Source organism: Leiobunum rupestre, chromosome 11 (assembly GCF_980474605.1).
Source record: "Leiobunum rupestre chromosome 11, qqLeiRupe1.1.hap1, whole genome shotgun sequence".
Taxonomy (NCBI): Eukaryota; Metazoa; Arthropoda; class Arachnida; order Opiliones; family Sclerosomatidae; genus Leiobunum; species Leiobunum rupestre.
Window position 1 is genome coordinate 25,645,449 of NC_143394.1, and position 13,576 is coordinate 25,659,024.

Sequence of the window (13,576 nt, forward strand, 5' to 3'; positions counted from 1 at the left end):
AGCAGGACTCGCGATATACCTAGTAAAACACATCATTATGTTTAAACAGAAAAATTAACAATAAATTGTGAAAATACCTATATTATTATCTACTGGTTTTATTGTACAATAAGTAAAAAAGACAATTTCAAAGTTAGTAACAACCGAAACGTATTGGTTTCTATAAATTTTGTAAATAAGGCTATCAAATAGTATTCTTAAAAATGTCCTACGTCCTGCGCTTATTTATCTTCTTTTGTGATACAGCTATTCGCATTGCGTCTGCTTTAGGTTCTGCGCTTTTTGAAACTGGTACTTTTACACGTGATGTTTATTTACGGTTTTTATGTTGTGAGTAGTAGTAGAAATGATTATTATTCTTAAGCTGTTTCAAATTACCAATCTTCAATATTGCTAGCTAACATGAAAATAAATTTTCAAAATCCAAAAGAAATATCAATCTTCTAAATGTAAAAATCCAAAAGAAATATCAATCTTCTAAATGTAAAAATCCAAAAGAAATATCACTATTGTAAATTTTAAAAATCAAAAAGAAATTTATAATTCGTAAATTTTAATATCTTAAATATTCAAAATCCAAAGAAATAATAAAGCTTTCAAGCGCACAACAAGAAGTACAAATATTAATCTTTTAGAACTTAATTTTTTACTAATCAAGATTGGCCCCCATTGAGAGATCTTTGGAACTTATTTTGAAAATTGTAGCACTTGCTTTATTCTCACACTGAAATATTGGATAAATAGAACTACTATTATTAATCCAAGCTGAAATATAACACACCAAAACTTTATGCCCAGTTGACCAACTGACAAGGAGAGTACCCGAGGTGTTTATTGCTGATTTTGTTCAAAGTCGGGCGTAATGTAGACCTATATGAGATATGAAATTTCCCAAAAGGAGACGTTGCACTACCCATTGGATTTGCTATGGCAACCGAAAATGTTTTTCACCACTTAAACAAAAAACTCTCCATTTAAAAAAGCATGGGATTTTCTCGGTTTTACAGGATCCTACCTATGAAAATTGTTAAAAAAAATTTAAAGTCACGAAATGAGTAATTTGGACCACATTTAGGTGAATTTCATCAAGTTTGGGTAAATTGGACATTTTGGGGTAAAATTGTAACAATTGTTGGGTAAAATAAGTAAAAAATCTTATTTTTGTTTTAAGTGTTCAAAACCACTTTCGGTTGCCATGGCAAAACGAATGGGTAGTGCAACGTCACCTTTTGTCAAATTTCATATCTCATATAGGTCTACATTACATCCGACTTTGAAGAAAATTGGCAAAAAACACCTCGGGTACTCTCCTTGTGAGTGTATTGAATCCCGCTAAAAAACTATATGAACGTAATCTTGATTTGTCAACTGTCAAATTTTGTGATCTTGGGTACTTTATAGTAGTCAAATAGAAACTTTTAAGAAATATATACTTTTGGTGTAAGTAAAAATCAGTAAAATCTCCACTTTTGACCTTAGATCATATCCGATGATTTATTTTCAATCCCTATTTTACCATAAGCGCTTGTAACTTGTGAAATTCAATCAATAGCATGGTCTAGTTTTGGAATTTTTTTACCCAGTAAACATAAATTACCTCAGGCTACATTTGGTAATATTAATTAAAACAAATATAAGTAATTTGAGGTATCTTTTTTTATGGAAATACCTAATATGACGGGCAAATTAAATCTGTATAAATTTCTTGTGATGTAATTAAATTACATCATTAAAATATTTTTATGCAAATAAATAATATATTAAAACATTTTTAAAATTCCTTCTTATTATCCGTTTGATACAGATAAATTGAACAAAGATGAAACTTGACTTTGATTGCAAAGATGTGCGGAATGTTTGCATTTTGGCACATGTTGACCATGGTGAGCTTAATTTTAAAATCAATCAATTGAAACTTATAGATCATTTATCCTCACACTTTGAAAACAACCAATTCTACCATTTATTCCACTAACAAGGAGACTACCAGAGGTGTAACTCACCGATTTTGTTTAAATTCAGGGATTAAGTAGCCCTTCACGTAACTTAAAAAACCCCAAAGGGAAAAAATGCGATGGGCTTTAGTTTTACCATGGCAACCGAAAACGTTTTTGACAACTAAAATATTGTATTTCTCTATGTAAATTAACATAGGAAAATCAAAGATTCTAAGGGTCCCCCCGTTATGAAATTATTCAAATTTTTTTTAAACCAATTTGGTTAATTTTGGGTAAATATCAAATTTGATATTTACCCACAATTTGATATTTACCCACAATTAACCACCTTGGTTTAAAAAAAATTGAATAATTTAGGAATCTTCAATTTTCCTATGTTAATTTACATAGAATATTTTAGTTGTCAAAAACGTTTTCGGTTGCCATGGTAAAACTAAAGCTCATCGCATTTTTTCCCTTTGGGGTTTTTTAAGTTACGTGAAGGTCTACTTAATCCCTGAATTTAAAGAAAATTGGTGAGTTACACCTCGGGTAGTCTCCTTGTAAGTGACATTAAATATGTCTACAAATTTTATTATATTAGTAAAATCGCTTTGCATGATATGAGTAAAGGTGTGTTGTGTATTTTATGTTAATGTCTCAATTATTGATTTTGAGAATTTACTGATATCGAAACTGATACTGATACTGATACCTAACTGATTATTACCAATACCAATATATTATGGGATACGTGAGGTAAAAACGTTAAATTATTGTGGACCCGCAGTAGTCAAATTAGCAAACTCAAAGGTAAAGTTAAGCAGCTTGTTTTTGACAAAATGGGTACTGGTATTTTTAAAATCAGTATCGGTTCATCACTATATAACACTAATAATAATAATAATTTAACCTTATGTATGGTAAAAATATAATTATAATTGTTTTTTTATTTAGGAAAGACAACTTTGGCTGATTCTCTGATTGCTAGCAATGGTGTATTTTCCCAAAAGCTGGCTGGCAAGGTGAGGTACTTTATGGAACTAGACTGGTTCCAGGTGCAAAAAGTAGTTTCTGATCTATAGAACTGTACATATAATATGATTATGTACAGAAATAAAATAAGGCCCTTTCATAAACACAGATTTTTGTCATGGTGTATAAATATTAAAAGGTTAATAATTTACGAAAAAATCGTGAGACTGTTATTTAATTATATATTTTATAAAAATCCATTTAAGTCTACAAGAATAAATTGAACATGGTGCTAAAATGGCATAAAACGTTCCCGACACTATGTTTCGGATCTCACAAGATCCTTTGTCAAGTGTAATACAACTGAGTCAAACATACTTATTTATTAGCTAATTTTAACTAATAAATAAGCATTTTGACTGTTATTTTACACTTGAGATCCCAAATGTAGTGTCGGGAACGTTGAATGCCATTTTATCACCACATTTTTATTCTTGGATATTTAAATGAATTTTTAATAAATATGTAATTAAATAACAATTTTATGAGTTCCGTAATTATTTCACCTTTTAATAAGGCCCTTTTAATATATTTCCTGGTATTTTAAATGTTCCTATTAATTTCAAGGTCAATTGATATTCAATCAATCAAGTTTCCCCCCAGATTTAATGTACATGAGAGATAAAGGGCTAAGTCAGCTTGTAAGCAGGAAATTTCTGATAACAAATCTATAAAACATCAAAATCTTTATTTTCAATGGACCTCTGTTTTGTGATGGCAACTAAAATTGTTTTTGACAACTCAGTTTGTTATTTTCTTTACGTGACTAACACGGAAAAATCACTGATTAAATAATTTTGAATTTTAAAAAATTTCCCCTTACCAAAAAATAAGTTGGATTTCAGTTTGTATTTAGTTTGTATACACATTATTAGTTGATATTAACTTGGTATTAAGTAGGCTCAAGTTGTCAGCATATTTCAAGTTACTAGTTGAAGGGGTAATGAGTTGTTATTCAGTTGGTAGGAAAATACTTCTTTTGCTAAGTTTGTAATTAGTTGGTTTTTAGTAGTCAGGAAGTTACATATTATTTTTAAGTTGGTTTTAAGTAGTTAAATGTAAATGTCGATTCTGGTTTAGTTGGAAATAAGTTGATTAATAAAGACGATTTAAGTTATTTTTTAGTAGGCATTTGTCCCAAATACAAACTGAAAACTAAGTTGAAATACAAGTAGTCGTAAGTGGTTTTTAGCCAACTTATTTTTTGATAAGGGTCCTTTTTACAATAAATAACTCAAATTAACAAAATTATCATTTATTGGTCGAATTAGGGTAATTTTGGGTAAATATGACTAAAATTAGTAAATACGAATATCTTAATTAAGGAAATTTTTTATTATGTTACTTGTATTATGAATAATATTAGTATAAAAATAAAATAATTATAGATATATTTTTAATTATTCATTCATCAACATTGTTTTTGTGTTAAATTTATATAATAATTAAGGTTTCTACTGTACCTGGTTGCATAGAAAAAAGATAACTACCCTTTAAATATTATTTTTTTATCTTAATGGACTTTTCATCGCACATGTTCTTGAAAATGTTTTTGGCATATAGTTTTTCCTTTTCTCTAGCTGTAAATACCGGTTGCAATGTATGATGAATGGTTTCATGAATTCCGAAAAATTTTGGGGTATTTTGGTCAGTTCATGTGAAGTCCTATGATGAATCCATTCAAACTATTTAAAGAATCATTAATGAGTTCAGATTCTGAATCAGCGCAATTGTTTCTGCCTTAAATTAAACTATATAGTGATTGATGTTAATTAGTCTGCAACAATTAACAAGGTCGAATTCAATTTAATTTATTCAATATATTACCTAATTTATGCAAATTTGCTTGAATTACTTTACCAAAAATACTTAAAATTACCAACCCAAACTTTAAAATATTAAAAATTAGCCAAATATACTAGCATTTACCAAAATTTATTTTTATATATGCAAATTTATCCGCCTTCACCAAATTGCATTAGCATTTTCCCAAATTTATTGGCATTTACCCAAAACTTATTCCCAACTACCCAATATTTATTCGCATTAACGAAATTTGGTTAGCATTTACCCAATTCTATTCGCATTTACCCAATTCTATTCGCATTTACGTCATTTATTTGAATTTAACCAATTTATTTGCATTTACCCAATTCTATTCGCAATAACCCAAATTTCCATATTCTTGCCCTAATTTTCCTATATTTACCCAAAATTTTTCGCATTAACCTAATTTATTTGTATGTTCTCATTTACCTATAGTTTTATTCGTAATTACCCAAGATTATTCGCAATAACTGAAATTTACTTATAGTTACCCTAATTTCCCTATTTTTACCAAAACTATCCCAATATTTACTAAAATTTCCCTACATTTACCCAAACTTATTTGTATAAATCGAATTTATTTGCATTTCTCCAATTCTATTCGCATTTAGCCAACCTTATTTGTATTTTCCCTTACCAAAAAATAAGTTGGCTAAAAACCACTTATGACAACTTGTATTTCAACTTCGTTTTCAGTTTGTATTTGGGACAAATGCCTACTAAAAATAACTTAAATCATCTTTATTAATCAACTTATTTCCAACTAAACCAGAATCAACTTTTACATTTAACTACTTAAAACCAACTTAAAAATAATATGTAACTTCCTGACTACTAAAAACCAACTAATTACAAACTTAGCAAAAGAAGTATTTTCCTACCAACTGAATAACAACTGATTACCCCTTCAACTAGTAACTTGAAATATGCTGACAACTTGAGCTTACTTAATACCAAGTTAATATCAACTAATAATGTGTATACAAACTAAATACAAACTGAAATCCAACTAATTTTTTGGTAAGGGTTCATAATTTATTTGCACATCCTAAAATTTACCAACGTTTACCCAATTTTCTTGCATCTACCCAATTTTGATTCAATTAGCCCAATTTTTTACTTAAAATTTCCAAGTACTTATTTTTTCACTGGCATATTTACCTTAGTTTATTTGCATGTATCACATTTATAAAAAATTCCTTCATACATTCATTTTTAGTCTATGCTAGTCGCATTTACCTAAAATTACTCGCATTTACCCAAAATAACCCAATTTTAAAATTTTTAAAATTATTTACAAGGACCCTTGATATCAGTGATATTTCCATGTTTAATCCCGTAAAGTAAATTAAAAACGGAGTTGTAAAAACAATTTTGGTTGCCCTGGTAAAATAAAAGCCCTTAGAAAATTTTGCTTTCAGGGAATTTTCAAGTTACACAAAGGTCTACTAAATCCCCGAGTTTGAACAAAATTGATGAGAATAACCTTGGGTTGTCTCCTTGTAAGATCGACAGACCTTTTTGTTTTGTTAAGTTCCTTTTTTTCTCCTTCCTACGTAGAGGGCGCCCTTCAACTTCTTCTGGCGACACCTTTTGGCCTGTACAAAATGATACATTTTATTTTATGATCAGGTGTGATGAAAGTAGCCTAGGTGCATCATGACTAATTCATGTGCATTAGTGAGGTTAAAAATGTTAATCATCTATTAGACATATTATATAAAAATTGGGTGTTATATTTTAGTGTGCATGTTACCCAAGCTAAAATTTTATCTAATAACCCCAGCTCTTTTACATATTTTGAACTTTTCATCCAATTATGAAGCTCCTGCACACAGATTAATTAAGGGTTGGTGAGCATACTCGAGTTAGTAAATAATGTCGCATTTTCATTTGCACGTTTCGGGATTTCTTCTATTAATGAGCTATAAAATCTGCTTTTTTTCTTACAAAAATTCTTCTACTACTCTGTTTAATTTACAATAATAAATATGGGAAAGATTAATATTTTCATCTCATTTGTTCAATCAATTGAATGAATGTATTTAAAAAAAATAGATTAATGCCTCGATCAGTTGTAAAAATGACTGTTCATCAAAAAAAAAAAACATTTGTATGTTTATCTACATTAAAATGGAGCACCTTGGATTGTGACTCATGCTTTTCTACAATGTTTTACCATAAACTATAAAATTAGGATTCAGAAAAAAGAATTTGTAACAAATACATAATTGTGCATTGTAGTAGTATATAGTAAGCTTTTGGTAAACAGAATCTTGTAGGTTCAAAATTTGGTATATGGAAAGGAAACTGAAAAATTAAAAATTAAAACCCGTTATAATGTACAGAATTATAATGGTTAGGCTTAGTTTAGGAGACCAGGGAAGCTAGAAATATCCAATCCTAAAGGGTCTCGGGTTAGCCTAGGGGTGTGCATGGGTTGAGAGTATATGTAAGCAAACGACCAAATAAGGAGAGATTTTAAGTATTAAACTTTTCATTTAGCATAATCAAATAGCACAGTCTAATTAAATATATTAGAAATTCTTCTGTCAGACATAATAACCATTTATACCAAAACATCACCGGAAATTCACTGATTATTGATAAGAGTCTATGTATTGTTCAGAAACTATCTTGGTAATATCCAAGCCTTCCGTGTTAAACTATGTCAGTTACCTCAGTATGCATATTGAAGCCACACTCGCTCAGCCTATAAACACCCTTTTCCTATAGGTACATATTTTGACAATTTAGACTCCTATTTATGCCCAATAAATGTTTTTAAATGAGTGTTTAGAGTCAAAATTAAATTCCTATTAATTTTCAGTTAAGGTACCTGGATAGTAGGAAAGATGAACAAGTGAGAGGAATTACTATGAAATCAAGTGCTATATCACTTCAACATATAATAAGTACAGTAGCTCAATTTTTTTCATATAAAGGTGTTAGTGCTTATAACAAGAACGTATGTATGTATAAGAACGTTGAACAAAAGGCATCGCTTGGGCCATGATGCAATCGGTTTCAGACTAACTCCGCCCTAAAATCGAAGTGCAGCGCACGCTTGAAGTAGAAACGGTTTTAACCTTTAGCGTGCGCCGCACGCAGTTTTTTGGGTGGAGTTATTCTCTAAGCGATTGAATCATGGCACCAGGCGCCAATTTGATCATTCAACATTCTTATGCATACATACGTTCTGGCTTTTAACTATTTAGTGATGCATTAAGATCCTTTTTTACCAGTTTTTATGGCAAGCAACTCTCAATTTTATTTTTCATTGTCAAAACTGGCATTTAATAGTGTTGAAAAGAACTAAAAGGTTCCAGATGTTGATTAATGGCTTTAATGCTAAATTTTCTAATACCAAATTGAAAGCATATTAGAATGTACAGCTAAAAATTCAGTTCCCATTAATTTGCACATTTTCATTGAAGTGACATTTACATTTAATACTCTTGTACAACGTTTTTTGCAGATGAAAAGAAGTATCTTATTAATTTGATAGATTCACCTGGACATGTGGATTTTTTAGCGGAAGTGTCCACTGCTGTGAGACTTTGTGATGGTGCTATAATCGTTGTTGATGTTGTTGAAGGTGTATGTGCTCAGGTTGGTCTTCATTGAGAATCGTTTATTTTAACTACCATTTTTCAAATATATCATATAAGATAAAAGATACTGTGCTAGACCGAAAAATGTACATATATACTATAAAAGCTTTTATAGTAGTAAAACACAAACTTATATGGTTGAATCTAACAACCATGAAAGTGGGGTGGCGGAGTGGTTAGCACTTTCGCCTCGCAGCAAGAGGAGCCGGGTTCGATCCCAACTTGTGGCACTGGGTGAAAGCTCGGAACAACTCCTTCTGCGTTGAGTTTGCAAGTTCTCTCCCCACTGGTTTAAGGGGTTTTCCCCCGAGCCCTTCGGTTTCCCCTTCCATAAAAACTTGTTAAGGTTAACGGTAATAGTTAGTGTAGGGAGCTGTTGGCTCGGTCGCAGGGCTTGCCACCACCCTCCTACGCATTGTAACCCGGCCACCTGAATTAAAAGGCTTCAAAAGTCGCTTGATGACTTAGGCCAAAGGTGGTGCCTTGGGTATTAGCCTAGCTGATTATTATTATTATTATTATTATTATTAAACTTTTATTATAGAAACGTTCAATTATAACCTTATGGTCAGAACCCGGCCACCTGAATTAGTGACTTAAAAGTCGCTTGATGACTTAGGCCAATTAAGTGGTGCCTTGGGCATTAGCCTAGTAGTAGCTGATTATTATTGTTATTATCTATTAAACCAAAGTGAACTTCGTAATTTTGTCAGTATTAGAAAGCTTATCTTAAGCATACAACTCTGTAGCTTTTAGCAAGCATGGGGTTTTTGAGGATTTTGTGGGGTTGGGGGCCCATTTTCCATAGTCTAGGCTACCTCGAAAAAGTCATGAATCCACCACTGACCAGAGTTGGTACCGAATGATCTCAGATGTTAGTGAAGGATAAGTGACAGAATAAGGCAGACAAGAAATACCGGTCTTTTGAACAATAAATAACATAATGAACATAGCTAAAGGTTAAAAAGCAAGCTATAGTGAGTCTTTTTGTATGAAGTCCTATGGACTTTTGGCAAGGTTTAAACGCCAATGAATGTTCCATGTATTTTTGAATTCATACAAATTTAAAACCAAATTTAGATGACTAATTTTTTGGTATGGTTTACAAATGTGCAACTACTAAATTTACAAATTTTTGTGGTTATTTGTAACTAAAAAATTACTCATCTATTGTATTTTTTCATAATTAGACCATCATGGCCCTGCGGCAAGCTTGGAGTCAACATATTAAGCCAGTTCTGGTTATTAACAAGATAGATCGTCTAATACTTGAATTAAAACTTACACCACTGGATGCGTTTGTACATATTCAGCAAATACTGGAACAGGTAAAAAGCAGATTTTTGAAAAGCTAAAAAATTAAAGCAATCCTTTCCCGCGTGTTAATTTAAAATTAATTTTAATGGGTAGAATATAATATGGGAATCGTAAAGACAAATATATCCTTGTGTATTCATCCGAAGGGATTATATGTTTGATGACTGATAGATGTTAAAAATTGGTTTAGTTAGCTCTGTCTGATATCAGTTAAGCTATGTGAAAATATGTGCAAAGTCAGTTAAATTGAAAAAAAGAAGCAGATTTTGTTTAAAGGGCTACAATGAAATATTTTAGGCATATACAAACAAAACAAATTACTGCAGTAAATTACATGAACCAAAATTTTCAGTTTCATAAATTTCAGTTCTCATGACTGAGAGGCCAAATTTTTAGAGCTCCAAGAGTAGACTCTAGTTTTACTGTCTACTTAGGCAGAAATGATGAGCCAGGTGGCGTTATTAGGTGCAGATGTGCCAAGTAACGATGATGGGGCATCCCACTAATCAGGGTGGGAAAATGTAGAATCAACTAATGAGCCAAATGACCAACCAAAAAAATTATTTTTTTACCAATGATATATAACTATTTCCTAAGATAAATGCGGTTGTTGGAGAACTTTTCACAGCAGAAGTCTTGGGAAAAACGTCAAAGGTATTCTGCAGTATAATTTGTCCACCACCTAGTTTGATATTTTTTTCCCTGCTAAGGTTACTAATGAGGAAACCAAGATCAAAGATCAAGTATGTTCTATTTAAAAATCAACTTTATTGATTCAAATTAATTTTCAACAGAAGTTTTCTCATACCAAAAATAAGTTGCGTTTTAGTTTATATTTAGTTTGCATACACATTATTAGTTAATAATAACTTGGTGTTAAGTAGGCTCAAGTTGTCCGCATATTTAAAGTTACTAGTTAAAGGGGTAATAAGTTGTTATTCAGTTGATAGGAAAATACTTAATTTTTACCTCTCCGAGGGGACAAAGTCCCCTAGGAGGGGTTATTTATGTTTGAAATTAGTTGGTTTTTAGTAGTCAGAAAATTACATATTATTTTTAAGTAGGTAAAAGTAAGGGGTTGATTCTGGTCTAGTTGGAAATAAGTTGGTTATTATATGATTTATGTTATTTTTAAGTATGCATTGGTCCCAAATACAAACTTAAAACCAAGTTGAAATAATAGTTGTTTTAAGTGGTTTTTAGGCAACTTATTTATTGGTAAGGGTTGGTATAAAATAAAAAATTGGTACCATTTTTTTCCTACTGCTTAGGTTTTTAAAACACTAAGTTCTGTGACGGAGTAAAAATGACATTTTGAATATTTTTTAGTGTTTTCGCAGCATGTTCATCAGTGCCTACAGACATTTTTCTAAGGAAAGGCAATCTTCATGTGTAGTTTCAGCAGGGAGTAGTAGGGGAGTGGTTTTGAATGAATTTTTTTGTTCCCCAGCGTGGGCAGAGAGACCCCGAAAGTAGAGTGGAATTTCTACCCCCTCTTGGAATAATATGGGACAGAATACCGTTTTCAGCGCCATCTATCGCAAATCAGGAGTATTTTGTTAAATTGACCCCGGGTCAACTCAAGTGCCAAAATAATTTTTTTTCATTATAAAAATTGTAATGAAGTTAAAGCGTTGTAGGTAGAAGCAAATAGTGGTAAATACTAATAATTCCTTATATTACTGTAGGTAAAATGTTAGGTTAGTTATTATATTATGTTTCATCTTGGCATTAGGCCTTTGCACGTGAACAGACCACGTGGTAAACGGTGGTATATTGAGCGTTGTATAGAACCGCTCTGTTTCAAAACATTTTTTTCCCCAATAGATGGCGATAAAATAGTCATACTGGCCCGTATTTTTCCAAGCCTAGAGCGCACCTTTCTCTGACCATGGGCCTGAACGTCGAGTTCCCCCACATTTCTACTCCCCTACTACTCCCTGGTTTCAGGGTGGGCAATCTTCATACCTTTATTAGTTCATTGATAGCTTATCAATATACTCTGTTTGCCTCCCCCCTTTCTGGGTATCCATCAGCGTGGGAAATAAGGCGGTGGCAGTGGGCTAATGACCAGTTTAAAAATTGGCCAAACCAGTTTATTAATTAAATCAGAGGGGGGTTAGTGGTCCACTGGACCACTTAATTAATTCGAGGTGTTTTAATTTTTTCAAGTGATTCAGCTTGAATATTTTGCAATTGGTAGGTCCAAATGTTATATTATTAGTCTTTGAATTTGAAGGTCTGTGTATTGGCGGCTGTGGCATGTTTGTACCATAGATATATTAAAGAAATAGATACCTGACGTGTTATTCGCCTAAAATATACGGGAGCGATAAATAGACAAATAAACCTTGCCCGTATTCCTGGTGTACTACGTGTAAAGCACCACCTAACGCTTAACAATATACATGGAGTTTAAAATCACGAGATGATTTTTATTTTATCACCTACTCGACCGGCGTCACTTAAACGTAGTGCCCCAGGAAAAAATGATTGTATACTTGGCGTCGCTTCCGTATTAACCACCCGTAGAATCTTTTGTCTATTTCTTTATTATGTCTATGGTTTGTACACTCCAATTCAAATTCACTAGGACTGTGCGAGTAGTGGTTTTAGGCAATCGATCGAGTATGAAATTTTTTTCATCGAGTATTCAAGTCGAGTTGAGTAATCGAGTATACTTGATTAAGGGGAAATTTTCTCTTATTCGAGTCAAGTAATTCAGAAAAAACCGCGAGTAATATTTTTAACGAGTAGGGTTATCGAGTAAACTTGATTAGGAGCTGGTCTCATTCGAGTAATTAGGTAATTAAATTTAAAATGAGTATAAACTAGCTTTCAATGCTGAAATTTCCAGAACTTTAGTAACCTAAATAACTAGCCTAATTATAATAATTAATAGTAAAATAACAATACAATATACATTTTTTAAAATTATTAATGTACAGTCTGTCCGTATATTGCTTAAAGGGATCCCTCACTCACAACAGGGGAAGGCATAGGGGTTTACAAAAAAACTGGTTTTGAAGCACACTGCCAGTCTGGATTTTATGTTACCCCTATGCCTCCCCCTGTTGTGAGTGATGGATACCTTTAAGAAGTTAATACTCTTAAGTTCTAACGCCGACCGACATCCGAATTCGTGAAGTGACACTCCAAACCAAAACTAAAACTTAATAATATTATTTAAGAAAAACCACGCAGGCGCACTACGTATTAAAAACCGTGATCCATCCCCAAGGTAATTCAAAGCTTTTGTTGTTTGTACGTCTTGTAGGTACCGTTTATTATTTCCACTCCAAAAAGTTGCAAAAACCCGTCTTTGAACTTACAGCAGCTTATTCAAGTAATTAGATACCCGACTATTCAATTTTTTGGTACTCGGTAATAGACGAGTGTTTTCCAATTTCTTATTAGAGGTCCAGTTCGTGTACTCGATTTCCAAAAATGCTGAGTAATCGATGATGTTCGAGTATTCGCACCATCGAAATAGAAATGAGATTAGAAGCAAGATTAAACTGTGGTGAGATGTACGAGTAAGAAAGCTGCCATGAGAGTGCCAGTATTCTTTGTGGGAGCATGCCATCTATTTAAAAAAAAATTATAGTTTCAATGTATTTAATAGTTGGCGCACTCCTGCGTTGATTAGTAGCGATTCCACTCTCCTGGGAAGCTTCTAGCTTGCCCATTTCCATTGAGATTACCGGATAGCGCAGTGGTTCTAGTCTCATTTCTATTTCTATGACTCGCACAGCCCTAGAATTAACTCTATTAAAAACGGTTAAAAGATAAAACACGCTATTCTAATGTAGCAGACGACGTGCACTGGTCATGGTCCAGTTTATT

At 32.1% G+C, this 13,576-nt stretch overlaps 1 protein-coding gene across 4 annotated transcripts in view; it reads left to right on the plus strand.

The window, feature by feature from the left end:
- LOC149922048 (elongation factor-like GTPase 1) overlaps positions 1–13,576 on the plus strand; it is a 123,115-nt gene that overhangs the window by 285 nt on the left and 109,254 nt on the right. For 2 of the 4 annotated variants that reach the window (XM_090164311.1, XM_090164314.1), the window contains exons 2-8: positions 1,805–1,883; positions 2,895–2,962; positions 7,630–7,714; positions 8,278–8,411; positions 9,604–9,741; positions 10,328–10,384; positions 10,441–10,473. In XM_090164311.1, coding sequence (XP_090020437.1) covers positions 1,820–1,883; positions 2,895–2,962; positions 7,630–7,714; positions 8,278–8,411; positions 9,604–9,741; positions 10,328–10,384; positions 10,441–10,473 — 579 coding nt within the window. In that variant the 5' untranslated portion in view covers positions 1,805–1,819. Of the gene's footprint in view, positions 1–312; positions 331–596; positions 615–1,804; positions 1,884–2,894; positions 2,963–7,629; positions 7,715–8,277; positions 8,412–9,603; positions 9,742–10,327; positions 10,385–10,440; positions 10,474–13,576 lie in introns of those variants that run through there. The other 2 variants (XM_090164313.1, XM_090164312.1) reach the window with 2 other exon arrangements.